Here is a 22606-nt window from a genome sequence, read left to right as displayed (position 1 = left end):
ATATTGTGATAAGTATCACCTGGTCACACTTAATGATTCATACCAGTTCTTTTTTCCAAACGCGTAGAAAGTGGCGCGTTATCGTAAACCTCTTTTAATTTCCGTACTAAAAATTGTGTCGAAAATAACTATACTACCCCAAAAACATGTTTTATCTCTTTAGTCCAGTGTTCACCTCCCACTGATAAAATTTGCATTAAAAAGAACGTATTTTAGACAAAATGAGTGGGCGAAAAATAAGTAACGGCACTTTTTTTCATATGAGTTGGTAAGTAACGGCACTTTGAAGCGCAAAAATACCAAAAAATATTTCTTGCATTTCTATGGTATACATACCAACTAGTATATATTACGGCCTTACTGTAATATGAACAGTGTGTACACGTATCAACGATCGACTGAGTTCATGTTTGAAAATAATAAAAGTATCAAGCAACTTTTTGAACTTTTTGTTAAATAATGGCAATTATTGATTGTGTTGAATATTTACTAAAAAAAATATTACATAGTCTCTTTATCGAATTGAAAATTTTATTTTTCTTATGTAAAGCCAGCAGTTATTGCGTATTTAAAACTATCGCATAGCTAACAGACGATTAGCCGGTATTCTGTTAATAACATTTGAGACCTCTGTTAAGTTGAGTTGTTGTATGTGCTTGCGCATACACAACAGTTAGTTGCTTGGAGGGCCAGTTGGATCCGTGCTTTTGGTGTTGGGGCTCAGCAAAAACTTTTATATACAATTGCGCGTGCGGTTTGTGCGTTCAGTAGGTCGTCGTTCGTGGTTGAGTTCATATTAAACGTTGAGTGCATATGATAGTATTTATTGGCTGTTAAATTTCAAATCGCTGTGTGTGGAGCGTTGTTTGTTGTGTAAATTTTGCTTGTGCTTCTGCTACTACTGTTATAATTTGTGGTTTAAATGTTATTGAATGCTAACTAAATGCAAATAAAAATCATTTATCTTTAACAGCTAAACAGCGTCTCGTTAACAATAAAAGCAAGAACAACAACTAAAAAGTAACAGCCACTTGCGCCGGACATTAAAGTCAATATTGTTAAAACGGTTAACATGCAAACAGTCATTAAGTAAGTTGTTGTCTCCTCTCAGTTACCCTTCCCCCCACCACCCCTCCCACTCCCAACAAAAATACTGTCCCACATACACATACACACATATTTATTTTAAATACAATGGTAATACTGCTGCTGTTGCTGCTGCTGCTGTGGCTGTGGCTGCTGCTGCATTTTCATTATCTTTGTTGCAAGCCAGTTTGCCACCCATTTCCATTCGATTTTTCAATATTTGTTGGCGCGTCAAAAAAAGAAAGTTGCGCATGTTTATTAAAAACACGTTCCAGGTAGTTCGATTTGATTTTTTTTCTTTCACAAATAAAAAAAAATACGAAAAAAAAACTGGCCCAGAGGCTTTTGTTGTTATCAGGTTTATTTTTGGCCCAACAACAATATCACACTTATTTGGAATTCGATTAGCATCTATGGATGAGCATTTATTTTCATTAATTAGTTGAATGCTAATAAATTAATTAATTATTTCTGTATACGTTTTTGCCAACTTTTAAACTTTTAATTCTAAGAGTTATATAAAATGAAGAATTGTCCGTTCTAGCTTCATGTGAAACAATCCCAAACTTAATTTCGAGAATGTGCCCTACCCAAAACAAAAAAAAAAAACCAAAAATCGTAGCTCAAATAAATCAAAAATTATTCTTGAGCCTCTTTTTTGGCCTTCAGAAGGCTTAATGGAAATCTGTTGTCACAAAAAAAAGATAAAAGATGGAACTGATTTATTTGAGATATACTACATATGTATATGTAAAAACTTTTTGTTATTGCACAATAATTATAATTATTGTATTTTATTGTACAATGCCAGAAAGTCTGAGATTCTTTTGTTTGAATTCAAGTTCTCACGTTCCTTAGTAATTTTTTTCTAATTGCTGCGATGCGTTTGGTTAACTCAACATTCACACGAATCTTTTCAATTGTTCTAATAGAACTAAATACTAAAATGTTGTGCTTGTCATATTTCCGTCATATTTACTTTATTGTTTATTTACTTAAAAATAAATATATTTAAAGGCAGAAGGTTCAATGTATTCCGGAAATACATATTAATCGAATTCTGCAGACATCTAAAGATAAATTAATTTCAATCGAAATAGTTTACAAAACACAGGTGCGTTGGGGGCAAATATTTATTGTCCAGAGATATTTTTAAACTGACTCATGTCTACGATCTACTCATTTGTTTATGTGAGTTTTGTTAATGCACTTCGCAAAACAATTTTCATAAAATCCAAGTTGAGAAGAGTCGCACAATTGAAGCTCTTTGTAGAGGCCCAAAATAAAAAAATATCACACCTTAGCGTGATGTCGAAGTAGTTGATGGCTATAGGCTATAGATGGAATCGTCTTACCGGTTATACAGCTTTGACTAAATTCTGAGCCCGATTGTATGTATTTTATCTGTTTCTGTTTCTTTTCGAGCGGTATTTAGGCCAACTAAATCGACGCGAAATCCGTCAAGAACTGAAATTTTTTTCAAGTGTTGTTTTAAGTTTGTTTTTTTGCGGCTTGGCGTCTCATTTGTTTTGTATATTTTTTTAAGAATTTTTATTATAGCTATTGTTGATGTTGTGGTTGCTGTTATTGTTGTTGCTGTTGTTGTTGCAGTTGCTGCTTATTTGCTCAAATTGCATAATTAAACGCACGCAGACCTTAACGTGGTCAGCAAGTAGCTGCAACTTGCAACGGGCCAATTATGGTCACTCATTTGACCATGCGGCAGCGTTTTCTTTGCGTTTTCTTTTCTGTTTTTGGTTGTTTTGTTCTCCAGTCGAAGGTGAAACTTGCGGTGGCCACAGCGCATATAAAATACATTGTAATGAAAACTGATTTCGTCTTTACCATATTTGAATCTGTGTTGTTTAGTCACACTTATCTGGGCAGAGATTATAAAAAATTCTTTAGTTTGCCCTATCATAGAGGTTATCGTTTTAACAAAGACAAACAATAACAAATACAGCTGAAATGTGAATAATAATTCGCTTTAATCTCTTGAGATGTAATTAATATTAAACCTATCTTATCACATCTGACTCTTTAGTCATCTAATTGCATTTCAATCAGATGATTAATTGTTATTCATTGAGTCTTTAATCATTTATCAATTAGACTATAAGGAAATAGGTCTTTAGACAACGTCTTCATCTGACTAATTGTTGTAGATGATTGAACAAACTATTTGTTTAACACTTTGAGAAGTCAGTAAACAAATGCAGGAAAAACAATTTGGCAATTACTTGAAATTATTGCATACTTTTGGTCAAATCTTTAAGTGCAACTCGTATAATAAAAATTAAGAAATAAAAGTAATGGACTCTCTTTGTTTTGAGGTCAGTCACAAATAACATTCTTAAGGCTCGATCTGCAGGTGCATCACTTCCTTATGATCGTCGTCGTGCAGCACGTGAATCATTTGGCAAATCGGGCCAAATACTTCAAGGTATATAAAATGCGTAATTGCGAGAAAATTTTGGAGCGTGTAGCTCACGTAATAGGCCCGGTCTTTGACTTCTTCTTTCTCTCTCATTATATGATTATTACTCATTCTACACATCATAAAAAAAGACGCGTCGCGACGATTTGTCACAGCCAGGTGATTGATGGATGCTAAAGCCCGACTCGAAAGGTTCGTAACTCTTTCATTGAAGTCCAAATTACGTGTACTCGTTTTGTTTACACATAATTGCGATTATTTGATGCGACCAAAGAGGATTTTTTAGGGAATTACCCGAACCGGGAAGCGTTCCGATTTAAACGAGCATTTTACGTGACCCACAAAACCAACAAGAAAATCAGCCACGCGTCTGCTAATTTTTCTTAGAACAATAGTTATCTTCTATGAGAAAGCTACCGATCGTAAAATTAGCCTCACTGAACTTGGCTTCTATTGCAATTTGAGTGCTGAAACTTGACTTGAGTTGAATAATAATAATAATATATTGTTATTCTTACTGTTTTTTCAAATGTTTGCTCATTAATCCACGCTACGTGCTGTGCGAAAACATTCTTGGGGGCACGCCACACACACACTCATCAACAAATTGGAAAACATTTCGCACCACACTGAGTTATATAAGTATGCATACGCCCCTTATCAAGTTCATCTCAAGTTAGAGGGAAACTTTTCAATATGCATAATTTTATGCTGTGAAACTTCCTCGAGGAACTAATACATTAAAAACATCAAGAAACAATTGTTATTCTTATTGTTGTGTGTGCATCTCATTTAAAGCGATGTTATTTATTTACAACGAATGCTTTGCCAAGTTTTTGAGGTCAATCTTTGAAAAGTTGAAAAATTTCGCTTGCCTTTTGTTTATCGTATAGTCTAAATGCCGAATGCATATTTAATGATTTGCCTTGCCATTGGCGATTGTTAATCGTATGCGTATTGTTCCATAATTGCCAATATCATTTTTGTACCCACCCAAAAAAAAACGAAGTATTAAAAAAAGTGGTTTCGAAAACATTTCCATTTCGTTAGCATGCAAAACGCACCTTGTACTTGTCGTAACATCCAATGAAAAACTCGTTGAGACATTTTGACATATGACGCCCTTGGCTTGGCAGCTCACTCGTAGTTTTATCTATTTTTTATAATTTTTTAAATTGTTTTTTTTTTTGTTTCTTTGTGGTTTCAAGAGTTTGGCAAGCATTGCAATATTGCCGTTATTTATGTGCAGAAATTGCGACTCTCGCTGCACTTTTCAATGTTTTTCAATGGGTTTCCGTTGGCTTTTCCTGCCCCATCTTTGCTCCATTCACTCACTGACTGACTGGCTGGCCTATTCAAGGTAGCAAAGTAACTGCCACAACTTCCTGCCACGCCCCTCAGCCATACTCCCCCTCCTTCCCAACCATTGACAATTGCATTGTCGCTGATTTTTTCCTGTTGGCAAATTGTGCGCGTCCTGTTGATAAACAGATTGCAAAGTTTCATTTTGCTGCTGAGCCGCCACTTGATTTGAGGGCCAAGATCAATAGAAGAAAAAAAAAATGATATTAGAGACAAGTTCAAGTTGAAGCCGAGTGAAAGTTTTGAAGAAATTTAATCCGCACACACACAACAAGAGGGAAACTGAGCATTGAGCGACAGAATTATCGCAAAGTGAAGACAAGCTCTAGATGTGGAACGTATGTGGAACTTATTTGCATATACCACGTATATTAATGAGATGCTTTCCAAACTGTATTTGACACCTCTTCACGCAGAACATTGATTTGTTGTACTCTATTTGGTATCCGTTAATTCCTCAAATGCTACGCAGCTGCATTCCGGCTTTTTAATGAGCGCACACGCAACAGCGCAGCTAGCAGAGGCAGCGACTGCGACTGCGACTGAGGCAGAGGCAGAGGCAGCGACAGTTGAGACAGTTGCTTAAATGATATGACAGCTCTAATATTTCGAGCAATTAAAGCAAGCAATCATAGTGAGTGCCAAAAGAGAGACAGAGAGAGAGAGAGAAACCCGAAAAAAATAACAAAAACAACAAACTTAAACTCATTCGTGTGCGCGTCTCATCTTCATAGAAGACAGCTGAAGCTGTCGGGCCCAAGTCGGGCGTAATTAAAATGTATTAGGTAATTGTGTCTGTGGCACAAATTAACACTTTGAAGGCAATTTGTCGTTGCTTTTTGGTTTCGGGCTTTACGTATGCATTGTAAACATTTAAATAACGTAGCATCAGCATCAGCCACAACAACAATAACAATTGAAATGAAATTAAAAAGCAAAACTAGCTAGAAAGCCACACTGCAACTTTTAAACTATAAAGGCCGAGCCCATCTGCATTTGTTGCTTTATTTTTTTTACATCTGACTCTTCTCTCACATGGCCAAAAAACAAACCAATAAACTACACAAATGACCTCAAATATTTGTTGGTTTTTTTTAATGACAAGACTAGCAATGCTCTGCAAATTCATTTGTTTATATTATTTTATGATAATAGTAATTCATAAAAAGTGCATTTTAGACTACATTTATTTTTAGTTCTATTTATTTTCTTATTTTATATCCCATTATTGAGATAGGTCGTAACTTAACTTTATATTTTAAAGCTACTTGCAATACTTAATTTACTTTAATTTCACGCGTATTCAAGCGACTCGCATAAACTTGTCTTTCTGTATTTTAAACTCTCTTCTGAAGCTTACATCATTTGTATCTTTCAGATACTTTTGTTATTCCATAGATTCTCTGAAGAAGCTATTATTATTATGACTATTATATAAGTTTAGTAATAATATAAACCTATTGCATTAACTTTAGTGTAAGGTAGCGCTGACAAATCTAGTTTTAGAGTAGAATCTTTAAATCATCTTTCTGTTTGATTTCCTTGACGTGACTAGAAACTCCCTTCAAATGTGATTGAGTCTCAATCAAAACAGTTTTCGGCAAAGAAAAACATGCGAATCATCTTAATTATTCAAGTGCGTATAGCCGAATTACTGATTACTGAGCATGATTAAAGTGTGGAATACAAAAAGCTTGTGCTATTAAAATCACATTTGCTTTAACACACAAGAAAACAACTTCAAGACACTTAGGAAGTGTGCTCACCAAATGCGTTATTCCGAACACCAAAAAAACAACAACAACAACAACTACAAACTCAAAGTGTGTTGTGTGTCAATCAAAGTGTTGCATATTAATAAAGCCAACGACATCGACATCGGACACCAAAAACGATCAAAAGCATATTAAAATGACAAATAGTCTTAACAAAATAAATAATGTGAAGACAGTTTGAATAGTTTGTACCGAATACTTTATACACTCATGTAATATAATAATTATATAGTACCATACTATAAATCAATGCACTGCCAAGATATATAATCTTGTATCTCAAGGTTGTTCAAGAGATCTTAAAGATTTATATTTGTGCAATAGGTTGTAACTTCCTCTGGTTAGAGTATCGATAATAAAATAAAATAAACAAATAAAAGCCCAAAAGGTAAGCAATGTTGCCAAACGTCATCCACACTCACACACACTCGCACTCACATACTCATAAATACGCACACACTCACGTGTTTGGCGATGACGATGGTGACGGCAAAGTGTCACGTCAATGGCAAAAACGCCGCCTGCACTTGACACATTTATTGGGCAACTCAGAGACAAAAGCACAGCTTGAAACTGGCGCCTATTGACACGCCCCCTGTCCCCTGCCCCCCTTGGCCCCGCCCCTGTGCCACCCAATACTTTTTTTTGTTGGGGAGGGACACTTGTATAAAGTTTCTAGTGTACAGCACCTGGGCACAATATATATTCATGAATAAAATACGACATAAAATGCGAATACACTCACACACACACAGTCCTCTCGATGTGTCACACACACAAAACAGATACAAATTCAGCTACAGATGCGAATAGAGATGGAATCATTTGATATTGCTGCTGATAAGACACAGTGACAATGCAAAAATCAATGACAATTGCATAAACCGGGCAACTGAATAAAGATACAAATTGTGAATCGAGACATGAATGCTGTGTGTGAGTGTGTGAGGTAAGAGCAACGTGCTCGATCAAAGTGGTCAATGATCGGGCACGATTTGCGTCTGGCTAATTAGGCTCTTAGATAATGCAGATGTAAGAGCAGAGGCAGGTAAATCAATCGATTAAGTCAGTCGAATCATAACTTAATTGAATAAAATAATGCATAGAAGAGTTGAGTAAGCGCAGAGATATATATTTAGAGAGAGAGAGAGAGAGAGACATAAGTATATACAAAGTATGAAGGTTGAATTGAATGAAGGAAATGTGATGAGTTCGGAGTTAAGAAAGCACTAGAGCATCTTCTCTGTGTATGTTCAGCGTTATCCCGACTCCGATTAAAATACCTCAAATCTCCATGCCTAAATGATCTTCTAAACGTATCAGTAGGCTACTATTTAGAATGTTAATGTTTACCAAAAATGCATCCATACTGTGCGACTTCTGAGACAAAGATACTTTATAGCGACACAGCTACCTCCACTTGTCTATGCTCCGCCCCTCGTAGAGGCAGCCGGTTGAATTCATTCATTTGCTTCTAAATTCTTTGTTTTCTTTGTTTATGTGAATTTACATTGAATTGCGAAATAATTTTCTGACTCCGATGCCCGTAGGTATGTCTTCAGAAAATGTATGTAACACGCTGAAGGAGTGAATAATAAAGTATATATATTTTTGATAGGCGTCAACAGCCGAGACGATATAGACATGTCTGTCTGTCCGTATGAAAAACTGGTTTTCAGAGACTATAAGAGATAAAGCTATAATTTTTTCTTGTGTCCTTTTGCACGTAGCTAATGTTTGTTTTAGACTTTCTCAGCAACCATTTCCGGCTCCGCAAATCGAAGAAAACAAATTGATACACTACACTCAGATAAAAATTTTATGCTTTTTATGGCATATTTTAAATGTAATAGTATATCGATATACCAAATATAGACTTCGCCGTATTTCAGTATTTTTCAGTATATTAATTTAGTAAATTTGAAAAACAATACCGCGCTGTTTTGCTTTTATTGAAAATGTGTAGCGGGTATCTCACAGCTTTTACTTGTTTTATTCGGTTTTTATATTTACTTAAATTCAACTTATTTACTCTATACACTGAAGAGTGCTTGTAGTACAAATATGAATTCCAAATTGGTAGCTGAATCATTTCCAACTCATTGTACAGTGATCTCTGGCAATGTCATTCAACTTTAAAACAACTGAATTGAAGTCCATGTTATGCCCAAGATGTCCAATTTCCATAATGCACAATTCAACAAATGTGAAAAACAACGGCAAAAAACATTTGTAAACTGGTTGAACATTGACGTCTCTTTTTTTGCTGTTTAACATTTACTGGCATTAATTATAGAAATTGGCATTTGTTCGATTTGTTTTAAACGATGTGCAAATCATGAAGACAAATAACGTTTTGATTCGCAATTAGAACTTGAGCTTGAGGCAAGAAAAACAAAAATGTTGACTTCATCGACAGCACGCAGTTTTTTAAAATACCCTTAAATTGTTATATTCAATTTAATATTTACAACAATATATATTTATAATACACTTATTTGTCGTGTAAAAAAAGGAAAAAATTTGCAAAATGAAAATATATTTCGTGTCGAGGTTAATGCTCACATTTTAGTTTGTTGTCGTTGTCGTTGTTACTATTAGTGTATGTTCCATTTGTTCAGTTAACAATAGCTAAAGGTTCAGCCGCATTAAACAATATAATTGCTGTGAATACTAATAGTATATAGATGTTGTTGTTACAGATACATTGTGGATTGAGTAGGTTGAAGTTTTTTCTCTTTTTTTGCAATATGATTAAAACTTGAAGCTCGTGGTTCGTGGTTCGTTTACTGTGATCACTCAGCCATGTCATCCAGGTCTAATATAGAATAAACTGACAAATATGTTACTTGGCGTATGTTGAAAAGAATTTGCATTAATTGAATTTCTTGAAACTTTTCGTTGCTGGTTTAAATGAAATTTCGAACTCTTGAAGCTGGTTTCTTGCAGCTTCAAAACAGGATTATGATGCACACACTTATTTTTCGAGTATATATATCAATCTGTGAATCATCTTAACGACAACAGGTAGAAGACAAACTTAAGGAGAAACTAATAAAAATTGTTAACGAGCGAGGGAACATCTTCAAAATATGCTGAAGGAATTCAGATAAATTGACTTGGCTTGAAACACATGCGGCAAATAAGTTTTGATCGTACTTTTTTGTTTTAGGGTTTTTAGGTAATCGGATGCTGTCAAAGATTTATGCAGATGTGTCTCCAAAATTTCATATATCACAGAATTTGAATTCACATTATTATTGATGTTGCTTAATAAGAACCGAAATGCATGCAAATAATTCCTAAAAACTCATATTCCAGTTATTTCTTTTATAATTTTTATTATGACAGTGCTAAATAACAACGAATATCTAGATAAAATGTTTGTCACGTTGACTTTTAATTAACAAACCAAATGCTGTCGAACATCTTCATAAAAAAAAAGATAAAGTTCTCGAGCAAGAACAACTTAAACATTTAAGAAATATAATCAACTAAAATTTAGATAATTTGTGAATTATTGTAATCTAAATCAAGTGCCAACCTCGCGTGCATCGAGTACCGTGAAAATGATGAGTAAGAGAGCGTGGCACACGGGGCGAATGAGTTATGATGATGACCTTTGGCACAATAGCGAATAATAATAATGTATGTAATCAGCCATAAATATATTTATAGAGCCCAGACTTAATCGCACATTAAAGCGCGTATTCGGGGCTCATAACTTTTGGGCTTTAGTGCGCATCATTATTATTTAATAATTTTCAAAAGTAATTGAAGCGTGCAAAAAGCCAAGCTACGGAAATGCTGAAAAAGAAAACAACAAAAATACATTGGCTAATATTACATTGCGACTATGTGTGTGTGTGTTGTTTATCTTAGCTGCTAAAAGCTTGAAACGATTTTTGTTAAATTACTTTTCAAACTGGCCCACAATACGAGTATGTAACCAGTTTCCCATGCCATTCGCTCGATATCTATTTATGTGCAACAAAAGCAACAACAATTACAACCAAAAACCAAAAACCACTCTTGCAAAATTGTCAAATCTCGTTGGATCGTTGGTTAATCGGAAGGAAGTTGGCAATTAGAGAGCGGGACACTGTGCAACAGGTTTTCAACTGGTTCGAATTTGGGCTTCAAATATTGTTGCTGCTAATTTCGATGCACAAACAAAACAGAGTTAAACTACTGTTGAACATACATATTCATTAGTAAACATTGCCATCAAATGCCAAAGTTCAACCAAACTCATATTCAAATCAAATTTCATTCCTGTTCGTTACGCAATTTCGAAGTATTTGCGATCAGCTTAAAAAATATATGTGATGTATTCAAAGAAAAAGAAAGGCATGGGAGTGAGAAAGCGGCAGATAATCAAAGAAATATATTCAAAAAATCCAAGCACTGGTTCTTTGAATATAATCAGAATAACTCTAATATTTGTTGGCAATTTATGAATTTTGAATACAATAAGTATTATATATAATTAAGCAAATAAGGAACTCAAATAATAAAGGTGAAACAACAGCGCATTAATTTAATATAAATTGTGTGAATTTAGATTTCGAAATTCTGCGAATTGTGCATTTCAATGAATTTAACTAATTTATATTAAACAGAGTTAACAAAAATTGTAAAAAGTGTTTTAAGAAAGGCATAATAAGCACTTTTTTTCATAGAAATGCTTTCTAAAAATATCAAGTTTTAATCATGTTAAACGAAATGAGATTACGCAGAAGAGAATATTCTTTCATCTTTATTTACTTGATAAATTAAATTTGATTACTTCATAGAATTAGATATGATACACATAAGTATAGTAATTATTAAAACTGAGTTATGAAAAGAAAAACGTTAACTTTATAGAATAGAGTGTTGAAATAAAGTGAAATTCGGTTTTTTCTAAAAATACCCTGAAATCAGGAGAATGTTCTTTCAACTTTATTAAGTTGCTACCTTAAATATTATAAGTAAGATGGGTAATTTATAATAATTATTGAATTATGAAAAGAAAAGCTTTAGCTTTATAGAAAAAAATGAAATTCTATTCTGACTACTAATAACAACCTAAAATAAGAAGAATATTCTTTCAGCTTTATTAACTTGCTACTTTAAATTTGATTATAAGTAAGATAGGTTTGTAATTTATAGTAAATATTAACAATGTATAAGGAAAAGAAGAGCTTTAACTTTATAGAGTAGAATACTGGATATAAGTGAAATTATGAATCAGTTTTCTGGCGATTGCCAATTGAAATGTGTAGCACAGTGTGTTGACTGTTCGTTGTTCACTTTTTGCATTTGCTGACAGAAGAGGCTCAATAGACGGGGGCAAGGCAAAAGCGGCACAATGTTGATAAACAAGTTAAGAGCCAAAGCACGAGGCCGACACACAAGATAAACGAGATGGTCAACGGGAGATAGCTAAAGCAAAAAAAAAAAAAAAAAAAAAACGAATAAAAAAATAAAAGCGAAAAGAAAAAGTGAATTGATTATGGATGGATGACGCCAAGACGAGGCAGCAAAAATAGCGACAAAAACAAGTCCGACGCACAGTGAAATTTACTCGACTTTTACTTCACACCCACGCCCCCCTGCCACCGTCCCCCCTTCCCAGTTCCTCTCTCGCCTGTGGCGTCGTCTAATTGAGATTTATGGCACTCTTTTTTTTTCCATCGAGTAACACATTTGTTTCTCTTGTTGCGTTGCAGGAATCCCAACTGGTGGCACCGTCGCACCAAGATGGAGAGAGGTCTGCTCGCTCTCTGCATCTTGTTCTTCGCGATCATTGCCGCCGGCTTTGGCTACGAGCTGTACAAAGGACTCGGCCACGGCGGCTCCAATATGGCGATGCCATCGCAGCCGCTGCCACAGGCAACTGCTCTGAGTGCCAATAGCACCACCTTGAACATGGTGCCGGTCACGCAACAGGCCAGCAAGGGCAAGCCGGACAACGTTTGTCTGACCAAGGAGTGCATTCACACCGCCTCCAAGGTGCTCAGCAAGATCAATCCGGAGGTGGAGCCTTGTGATAACTTCTACGAGTTCGCCTGCGGTGCCTACATCGAGGAGGAGACCATACCCGACGACAAGGTGTCCGTCAGTACCTTCAGCGTTATCTCGGACAAATTGCAGGAGCAGCTGAAGGAGATCATCACAACCGATCGCCCAGACACCGAACCCAAGCACTTCCGTCTGCCCAACTTGCTCTACAGAGCCTGCATGAATAAGAGTAAGTGCACCACCCACGAGTGTTCCATCGAATTCACTTACCTTACTTTTTGATTATTCTGCAGCACTGATTGAAACTTTGGGTGCCACACCCATTGCCAAGATTGCCAAATCTTTGGGCGGCTGGCCACTGATCGAGGGCGAGAAGTGGAACGCTGACAACACCTGGACATGGCAGGAGCAGGTTAAGAAGTTCCGCAAAGCCGGCTTCAGCATGGACTACATCATTGATTTCTCCATTGGCGTTGACCTGCAGAACAGCACCAAGCGCCTCATGGACGTAAGTAGCACAAAGAGACGATGTGAGCTAGACTCAGCTAATTTTGTATCCTTGTTGCGCAGTTGGATCAATCCGCGTTGGCTCTGAGTCGGGAATACTTGGTCAAGGGCTTCAATGAGACTCTGGTTAGCGCGTACTACGATTACATGGTGGACATTGCTGTTCTCTTTGGTGCCAAGAAGGATGAAGCCAAGGAACAGCTGCTGCAATCACTCGAATTCGAAATCGCGCTGGCCAATGTAAGACTGATAAATTGCTCTTTGCCATTCTGAGTTGACTTTAACTAACCTTATCCCCTCTTAGATCTCCTGGCCCAATGAGAAACGTCGTAACTCCTCCGAGCTGTTCAATCCCCGTACTACGCAGCAACTGTATGCCGCCTATCCTTACGTTGACTGGGTGGACTACATGAACGCCTTGTTGCCAGAGGGACTCCATGTGCAGGACGATGAGATTATTAACCTGACGGTGCCGTCGTTCTTTGAGGAGCTGGGCAAATTGCTGGCTAAGACACCTAACCGTGTGATTGCCAACTATATGATGTGGCGTATTCACGCCTTCTCGATTGGTTTCCTCAGCGAGGAGTTCCGCAAGCGGCAGCTGCAGTATGCCACGGCATTGTCGGGTCGTCAGGAGCAGGAGGCGCGTTGGAAGGAGTGCGTCGACATTTCCTCTGGCAGGTTAGTAGAGCACGTTGCATGTTGGGATCGTTGGGATGCAGTGGAGTGTTTAAAGAAGGAGAGTCTGGGATTAGCTGATAGCTGATGTTTTTTTGATGCCTTGACCATTGTTTTCAATATGTGAATTCTTCTGCTCGTTTTGCTCGTTTCTCCTTCTTTCATTCTTTCTTTCTTTCTGTTTGATTTCTTTGTGATTTTGCAGTGACGTCGATGAGCTCGAACCAAATGTTGAAATGTTGGTATTTTCAGATAAATCCAAACAAAATTTCAGTTACTTACAGGGTATAGATACCTCACACACACACAACACCCACACATACACATCTACACAGCCACATACACACACAGACACACACGCACACTCACACACTTGTTAACAACAGGCACTGCAAATTAAATCGTTATCATAATTCTTTAAAGACTTCGAGATACCCCACAAAAAACGATGGCAATCAAACATGCATTGGCTTTATTTCCTTACAGTGTGCACAGTAAAGTTGCTCCATAACGAACCACTGTTATTCGTTATAGCGCGGCTTCACTGTATCGCTTCGCCTTACGTTTCGCTTATGGTAGTTTTAGCGCTAGCGAAATCCAATCTTAGGTGTCCCATTTGCTTTGTTCCACAAAATGGTATTTCGATTCTCTTTTGTTGAATTCCAAATGTGCATTAATTTATTAATCTACAATATTTATGTTAATTGTTTTCATTAAAATTCTCATTTTTATGTTTCCATTTTCACGTCCACGTCCACGATTGTTCCACCATCAAAAAATGCACTGACCATCAACAACAACTCCAAACTTCAACAACAACTACAACTGGTTTCACCAACCATACAACAACACCACATGCAAAAATCGTATATTACAATCGCAATTAACCAAAAATATTAAATATCAGCCTTGGCATATCCGTGGGCTCGCTCTACGTTCGCAAGCATTTCCATCAAGACTCGAAGGCCAATGCCCTGGAAATGGTTAATGACATACGCGGCGTGTTCAACGACATCCTCGATGAGGTCAACTGGATGGACGACAAGACGAAGCAGGAGGCCAAGGAGAAGCTGCACAGCATGGCCACACACATTGGCTATCCCGATGAGATGCTCGACAACGAGAAGCTGGCCAAATACTTTGAGAAACTCGAAATCAATCCTGACAAGTACTTTGAATCCTTCTTGGCCATGAACATTTTCGGCACAGACTATTCCTTCAGTAAGCTGCGTTTGCCCGTCAACAAAACCGATTGGATACGTCACGCTCGCCCAGCAGTTGTGAATGCCTTCTACTCATCCCTGGAAAACAGCATACGTAAGTTATCGCATATTACGTATACGTACGATATTAAAATATAATTGAATTATCTTCGGTTTCGCAGAGTTTCCGGCTGGCATTCTGCAGGGTCACTTCTTCAGTGCTCAACGTCCCAAGTACATGAACTTCGGAGCAATTGGCTATGTGATCGGACACGAAATCACTCATGGATTCGACGATCAGGGTCGCCAGTTCGATGTGAAGGGAAACCTGCGTGATTGGTGGCAACCAGATACACAGAAGGCTTATCTGAAGAAGGCTCAATGTATCATTGAACAGTATGGCAACTACACGGAACGTTTAACGGGCTTGAATGTAATGAAGAACATTAATATTTACTGTAAATCAATTTAATTATTAATATGTATTTTATTTCATTTTCACAGTTGAACGGTATTAATACGCAGGGCGAGAATATCGCCGATAATGGTGGCGTCAAGGAATCGTACATCGCCTACCAACGTTGGGTGGAAAAGCACGGTCAAGAGCCAAAGTTGCCTGGCCTCGACTATACGCCACAACAAATGTTCTGGATCTCGGCTGGGCAGACCTGGTGTGCCAAGTATCGTAAGGAATCGCTGAAGATGAGAATTACTACAGGCGTTCATTCGCCATCGGAGTTCCGCGTGTTGGGTTCGTTGAGCAATATGAAGGACTTTGCCAAGGACTTCCAGTGCCCAGAAGGCTCGCCAATGAACCCCGTTCATAAATGTGAAGTGTGGTAGAGACTAAATGTTGTACGATTGTATTTCCAATGCATATTTGTATGTGTGTGTGTGTGTCTTCGTAGTGAACTAATGAACATTTTAGATAATCGGCAAAGACATCTAGACGAACAAGCCCAAAATGTTTTAGGGCCTATCTCACGTAGAAATACAATTACTACCCCTAGCGTATCCTATGCTAAGTGAGCATATTATAAGACATTTATTTAATAAAAATTTGTTTTTATGTACCAGTATTTTGAATAATGAATGTTTACAAATGTTTTCAATAATCCTTTAACAATTTGTAAGTATCGCATTGGATTTTTAAAATGCCGAAAATTATGCTATGAAATTTATTCATCTTGACTTAAAAAACGCTTGGAATTTTCAATTACCTGAAAGTATGCTATTGAATTTATTTATTTTGAAGTTGTCACCCTGTACTCAACAGTGGCACAACCGTTGCTCAATTTTGAACATATTGTTCAGACAGATTGGCAGCTCTGAAAATTGTACAACATCAACCCTGGTATTTGGTATGTTTTTTGTCCGCAAATAGTATATTTCGAAATTCCTGTTGCGGTCCCACTCTTCCTTGAGTTCTTTTCACGCAGCGTGGCGATTGCAAAAATTTGTTAATTTTTCGCATTATTCGTATGAAATATCAAAAATGTCGGCTTTAAATTTAACCGTACGTGTGCACCCCGTGGTGCTTTTCCAAGTTGTGGACGCTTTTGAACGCCGCAATGCTGACTCACATCGCGTCATCGGCACACTGCTTGGCTCTGTAGACAAGGGAGTCGTCGAGGTTACCAATTGCTTCTGTGTGCCTCACAAGGAGCACGACGACCAGGTGGAAGCCGAACTGAGCTATGCGCTGGATATGTACGATTTGAATCGCAAGGTGAATGCCAATGAGAGTGTGGTTGGTTGGTGGGCTACCGGCAACGAAGTGACGAACCACAGCTCCGTCATACACGAGTACTACGCTCGGGAATGCAACAACCCGGTGCACTTGACGGTGGACACCTCCCTGCAAGGCGGTCGCATGGGTCTGCGTGCCTATGTATGCATTCAGCTAGGCGTGCCCGGCGGCAAGACCGGCTGCATGTTTACCCCAATACCCGTGGAGCTGACTAGCTACGAACCAGAGACCTTTGGCCTGAAACTGCTCCAGAAGACGGTGGGTGTGTCGCCGGCTCATCGGCCCAAGACCGTGCCACCCATGTTGGATTTGGCGCAGATATCGGAGGCCTCAACGAAACTGCAATCACTACTGGACCTCATACTAAAGTATGTGGACGATGTCATCGCACACAAAGTAACGCCGGATAATGCTGTTGGGCGACAACTGCTCGACCTCATTCACTCAGTGCCACACATGTCCCATGAGCAATTTACGCAGATGTTCAATGCCAACGTACGGGATCTGTTGATGGTCATCACACTCTCCCAATTGATAAAGACGCAGCTGCAACTCAACGAGAAACTGACATTCCTGCCAACAGCTTAATTAATTTTCTTTCTCCGTTGGTTGGTTGGATGGTTCTCCGGATTTTAAGTCAGATTTAAGAGCAAAGATTAATTTACGTACTGTGTGTTTGCCGTTGATGCGTTTAAGTAATAAAGTGCTCGGATCACAAAGAAGTTTGTTGTTTTCTGTCTTGAATATACGATTTTTATAATAATACACTTTTTTAATAGAGAGTAATTGGGGAAAGTATTTCATGTACTTAATAGCTATGCATTCAAGGGTTGTCAGAATATTCGCCTTAAATTTAGAAACATTATTTTTAAGGGGTAGACGTGAAACATTTGTAAAGAAAGCTATAAATCCTTGAGGATGTTCTTTGGTCCGATAATACTTACGCTCCTTTTAAGACTATAAATTTGACTCAAAAATTAAATCTGAATTATTAAAAGTACTTATTTTTTCTTAATTAAAATACTAATTTTGCACAGTGGGTAAAAGAGTTGAAGCTTTGGCACATTTTCATATGTTCCGTATTATGAAATTTATTTATTTTTATTTAGATACTAGTTCCAAAAAAAAAAAAATGTTTACAATTTTTCCCTGGTATTTTTTTGGAACTTTTTCGTTTGTAAAAGACGTTAATTGGCATGTGGTCACATCTTACAGCAAAAGCCCGCAAACATTTTTTACATTTGCATTGTTATTGTTTTAAAATTTGTACGCAAACCAAAAATAAAAATAAATAATAATATGTAAAATAATTTATTAACATTAAAAACTGTGTTCACAACTAAAAAATGTATTTGTGCTTTTTGTGAAGTGCAAATTTCAAGTTTAGGAAGGTTTAGGAAAGTTATAAACTGAATATTATAAACAAAAACAATTATAAATCAAGTAATAATAATTTTTTTTGCTAATTATTACATGAACCACGGTAAATGCAATTTGAATTTTGACATTCAACGCTGGCTACTTGAAGTTTGGAGTGAGGACAACCGCCCAAAAGCTACTGTTCAAAACTCAATGAGTTAAAAGACGCTCAGCGTAGCTTAATCAGGCAACAACTTGAGAAGTTTTTCGGTTAAATCTACAATTGTCAACAATTTAAAATGTTGTATGCTTCTTTCCTAGGATTTTTTTACTTCATTTTATCAAAATAATAGGCTAATATTTTTGAAAACTAAAGTGATTAAATAAAATAAATGGGCGGCAGTGATACAACGCCCACTTCGCCATAATATTTCTATAAGAAAGTCTTATGTCGTTTGCGAGTTATGAATTAATGCCACTAAAACTGGTCAAATTCCCCATAGTGTACTGATAATATCGAACTCTCTAAAATTTTCAAATTCACCACCTTGATATATAGTATAATATTTAAAAATTTTATGCTGTATCGGAATAATCACGAATCAGTTCTGTTTGGTTGGTGCTTTCGGTAGGTTATTCCTCGTCTCGGAGGCTGCTCATTAATTATGTGCGCGTGTTAATTTTTATTTATCAAATACATATATGTGAGAGATAAAATTATAAATACATATTTATAATATATATTATATTATATTCAATATTATTTAATCAATTGATTTAAGGAATAAGATGTGAAAATATTACCGGCATTGAAACATTGGAAATTCATTTCCTTATTCTTATAGATTGTAAATTTATAAACAATAGTTTATATTTTACTAAAAGTTGAGTGATTTCTTCTGTCATGTTATAGTATGTATAAATGAATGTATATAAATTTTTATTTTCCAAATGTTGGAATTCTAAAAATAGGCTTGGGTCTGGGGAAATTGGTGAATGTCAAGTTCGCTTCTGCATATTACTGTATTACTGTATCATTTGGTTGAATATCCAAATGTTGTAAATTGTAATACAATAAATTCATTCATTTTTAATTGCAGTATCTTAAAGGTTCTAATACAGTTGAAGATAGATAGCAGCATCCACAGACCAGTGCCAATGGCATTATTAAAATTTCTAACTGATTGTAAGGCAAAGTAAGTGCAAGATATTTGAAATTTGAATAATTCTTTACTTCTTCATACACCTCTTTTAATTTATTTTTGTTGGATTTCAGCAAAGCCCAATCCCCACGACGAAGATCGGTGCCATACCTAGTAGCCCTTGCTTTGGTTTTGCTCACAACAATTTTCTTTATCTATAAGCTCTGCACTAATCGTTATGAGACCTACGTTTGTAACACGAAGGAATGCAGGGACACTGCTTCCGAGGTAGTCAAGAAAATGAATGTGTACGTGGACCCCTGTAATAATTTCTATGAGTTTGCCTGCGGGACCTACAACGATAAAGCGATCATACCTGAAGACAAGACTAGCATTAATCGGTTCAACGTCATCGAAGATAAGCTACTAGAGCAACTCAAGGACATTATCTCAGCCGAGCCATCTGAAAACGCTCCCAAACACTTCCGTTTGCCAAATTTATATTACAAGGCTTGCATAAATACGAGTGAGTGTTTCTCTAATCAAGTTGAATTCAGACATGACATTTAAATTCCTTCTACAGCTTGGATTGAAACTTTGGGCTCCACTTCAATTACCAATATTGCAAAGTCTATGGGTGGCTGGCCATTGCTCGAGGGCGATAAATGGAATGAGAATAACAATTTTAAATGGCAAGAGCTAGTAAAAAATTTCCGTGCTCAAGGATTTGACTTTGAGTACATCATTGACTTCTCCGTTGAAGCCGATCTGCGGAACAGCTCCAAGCGAGTCATGAGTGTAAGTGAATTCCATTTAGAAAGTTCTCAATGATTATGCAATTTATTTGCAGTTAGATCAAGCTGACTTAGCGGTAAGTCGGGAATACCTGGTGAAAGGCGAGAATGAGACTCTGGTCAGCGCCTATTATGATTACATGGTAGACATTGCTGTCCTATTCGGTGCCAAGAAGAACGAAGCTAAGGAACAGCTAAGGCAATCCCTTCAATTTGAAATAGATTTAGCCACCGTAAGCCTGGGTATAACACAAACGTCTAGTTTACTAAAACTGTCTCCACTTCTTAGATCTCTTGGCCCAAGGAGAAGTTTCGTAACTCTTCCGTAATGTTTAATCCGTTCACTCTGCAGCAACTGAACGCCGCATATCCCTATGTTGATTGGGTGGACTACCTAAACGCCTTGTTGCCAAAAGGACTTAGTGTACAGGAGAATGATATTATTAACGTGAATGTGCCCCCATTCTTTGAGAAGTTGGGAAAATTGTTGGCCAAGACGCCGAATCGTGTGATTGCCAACTATTTGATGTGGCGCATTCATGCCTTCTCTATTCGTTACCTTAGCGAAGATTTTCATAATCGGCGAGAAAAGTATCGTATGACTATAGATGGTCATCAGAAGCAGGAGGAGCGGTGGAAGGAGTGCATCAACATTGTCAACAAAGAGTTAGTATTTTCAATATTAAGTATAAATCATAATTAATCAATTAATGAATTAGCTTTGACATATCCGTGGGCTCGCTTTACGTCCGAAAACACTTCGATCAAGACTCGAAAGCCAATGTTCTGGAAATGGTTAATAACGTTCGCAAAGTCTTCTACTTTATACTTCATGAAGTCAACTGGATGGACGACAAGACAAGACATGAGGCCAAGAAGAAACTAAACAATATGGAAGCCCACATTGGTTATCCAGATGAGCTTCTCGACGACAAAGAGCTTGTCAAATACTATGAGAATCTTAAGATAAATCCCGACAACTTTTTTGAATCCCGTTTAGCCATTAACATGTTTGAGACGGACATCGTTTTTAACCTCTTGCGTTTGCCCGTTAACAAAACCGATTGGATTTTTCATAGTCGAGCATCTGAAGTTAATGCCTTCTACTCAACCATGGAGAACAGTATTCGTAAGTCTGAAGATATTAAGTATACGTATAAGATCGAAGTCATTGAAATATCTTCACCGCTACAGTGATTCCGGCTGGTATTATGCAAGATTTCTTCTTCAGCGCTCAGCGTCCCAACTATATGAACTATGGAACGATTGGCAGTGTAATAGGACATGAAATCACTCATGGATTTGACGATGAGGGTCGCCAGTTCGATAGTGACGGCGACATGCGGGATTGGTGGCAACCCGACACAGCGAAGGCTTATCTGAAGAAGGCTCAATGTATAATTGAACAGTATGGGAATTTTACGGATCGTTTAACTGGCTTGAAAGTAAGTCAACTTTAATTTTAATTTAATGGAAATAATTTAATTTATTTATTGCTATTATATTAATATTTCAAGTTGAATGGCATCAATACGCAAGGCGAGAATATCGCCGATAATGGTGGCGTCAAGGAGGCTTATAGATCTTACCAAAGCTGGGTAGGAGACCATGAACCAGAGCCAAGACTGCCCGGACTGGGCTATACTCCACAGCAAATGTTCTGGATTTCGTTTGCACAAAACGGGTGTGCTAAGGACCGTCTGAAAGAACGAAGAGAAACGATTACAACAGACGTGCATTCGCCAGCGGAGTTCCGTGTGTTGGGACCGCTGCGCAATTCGAAAGACTTTGCTAAAGACTTTCAATGCCCAGAAGGCTCACCAATGAATCCCGTGCATAAATGTGAAGTGTGGTAGATTTAATTCTTTAAAAATATATTTTATTGATTTTGTTATTAAAGAGATGCAGTTATTATTGTCATAATGAAATTCATGTTGTTATTAGTGTGTAGCATACTTTGCACATACCCGCTACCCATAGGGTAGAAGGGTATTATAAATTTGTGCCAGCAGGAAATGTTTGTACCAGGCATATGGAAGCATCTTCGACCCTATAATGTATATAGATTCTCAGCGTCAACAGCCGAGACGATCTAGCCATGTCCGTCCATACTGTCTGTCCGTATTAACACCTAGATCTTAGATACTATTTTTTTTTCAACATGACTTGTTATGTTTGCAGGCAGATTGCAGTTTGTTTCAAATTATTAACGCGCAATATACCAAATAAAATGTTTAGTATATTTTAAATATTTTTGCGGCACACTTACAGCACTTTTTTGCTTTTATTCAAAATGGGTAGCGGGTATCTCACAGTCGAGCATAATCGACTGTAACTTTCTTACTTATTTTTTATATAATATTCAGTTTTTACGTTTTTTAAACCTGTCCAAACTATAAGGTTATAATTCACAAAAAGTACAAATACATTTGTTAGTTAGAAACAACACATTAGTTTTAGGGCTAATAAATTATTTGACATACCTCAAATTTTTAATTATACTTGTAT

The 22606-nt window shown here is 37.1% G+C and overlaps 3 protein-coding genes across 7 annotated transcripts; all 3 read left to right on the top strand.

Annotated features, from left to right (window-relative positions):
* The first annotated feature begins 245 nt into the window (after window positions 1-245).
* Window positions 246-16132, top strand: LOC132785728 (neprilysin-2-like). 5 transcript variants are annotated; one of them, XM_060791952.1, is made up of 10 exons: window positions 732-873; window positions 974-1089; window positions 12375-12895; window positions 12960-13174; window positions 13237-13413; window positions 13478-13854; window positions 14057-14089; window positions 14759-15168; window positions 15236-15486; window positions 15558-16132. In XM_060791952.1, the coding sequence occupies exons 2-10, from the start codon at window positions 1073-1075 to the stop codon at window positions 15894-15896; spliced, it is 2340 nt and encodes a 779-aa protein (XP_060647935.1). In that variant the 5' UTR covers window positions 732-873; window positions 974-1072; the 3' UTR covers window positions 15897-16132. The 5 variants fall into 5 exon arrangements, with proteins under 5 accessions (XP_060647934.1, XP_060647938.1, XP_060647935.1 ...); XM_060791954.1 differs by having other exon boundaries at window positions 784-802; XM_060791953.1 differs by having other exon boundaries at window positions 833-850.
* Window positions 16133-16463: 331 nt separating this feature from the next.
* LOC132786397 (eukaryotic translation initiation factor 3 subunit F-1) lies at window positions 16464-17566 on the top strand. Its single transcript, XM_060792913.1, has one exon. It carries the CDS (start codon window positions 16549-16551, stop codon window positions 17389-17391), a length of 843 nt encoding a protein of 280 aa, XP_060648896.1. The 5' UTR covers window positions 16464-16548; the 3' UTR covers window positions 17392-17566.
* Window positions 17567-19251: 1685 nt separating this feature from the next.
* On the top strand, window positions 19252-22011 carry LOC132786882 (neprilysin-2-like). The gene is made up of 8 exons (XM_060793591.1): window positions 19252-19358; window positions 19439-19830; window positions 19888-20102; window positions 20155-20331; window positions 20388-20764; window positions 20818-21227; window positions 21293-21543; window positions 21616-22011. Exons 1-8 carry the CDS (start codon window positions 19321-19323, stop codon window positions 21952-21954), a joined length of 2199 nt encoding a protein of 732 aa, XP_060649574.1. The 5' UTR covers window positions 19252-19320; the 3' UTR covers window positions 21955-22011.
* Window positions 22012-22606: the final 595 nt, after the last annotated feature.

The sequence above is a fragment of the Drosophila nasuta genome, chromosome 2R (genome assembly GCF_023558535.2).
Source record: "Drosophila nasuta strain 15112-1781.00 chromosome 2R, ASM2355853v1, whole genome shotgun sequence".
NCBI classification, from domain to species: domain Eukaryota; kingdom Metazoa; phylum Arthropoda; class Insecta; order Diptera; family Drosophilidae; genus Drosophila; species Drosophila nasuta.
This window is presented reverse-complemented; position numbering and strand designations above follow the sequence as displayed.

What these genes read in the sequence shown, in the direction of transcription:
- LOC132785728 (XM_060791952.1), top strand. An exon ending in TCGAAATCGCGCTGGCCAAT is followed by an intron (nt 13,414 to 13,477) that starts GTAAGACTGATA and finishes ATCCCCTCTTAG; the next exon opens with ATCTCCTGGCCCAATGAGAA. An exon ending in CTCGAACCAAATGTTGAAAT is followed by an intron (nt 14,090 to 14,758) that starts GTTGGTATTTTC and finishes ATTAAATATCAG; the next exon opens with CCTTGGCATATCCGTGGGCT.
- LOC132786882 (XM_060793591.1), top strand. Translation starts at nt 19,321, where the DNA reads ATGGCATTATTAAAATTTCTAACTGATTGTAAGGCAAA. An exon ending in CTAACTGATTGTAAGGCAAA is followed by an intron (nt 19,359 to 19,438) that starts GTAAGTGCAAGA and finishes GTTGGATTTCAG; the next exon opens with CAAAGCCCAATCCCCACGAC. An exon ending in ATCAACATTGTCAACAAAGA is followed by an intron (nt 20,765 to 20,817) that starts GTTAGTATTTTC and finishes TTAATGAATTAG; the next exon opens with CTTTGACATATCCGTGGGCT.
- LOC132786397 (XM_060792913.1), top strand. Translation starts at nt 16,549, where the DNA reads ATGTCGGCTTTAAATTTAACCGTACGTGTGCACCCCGTGGTGCTTTTC.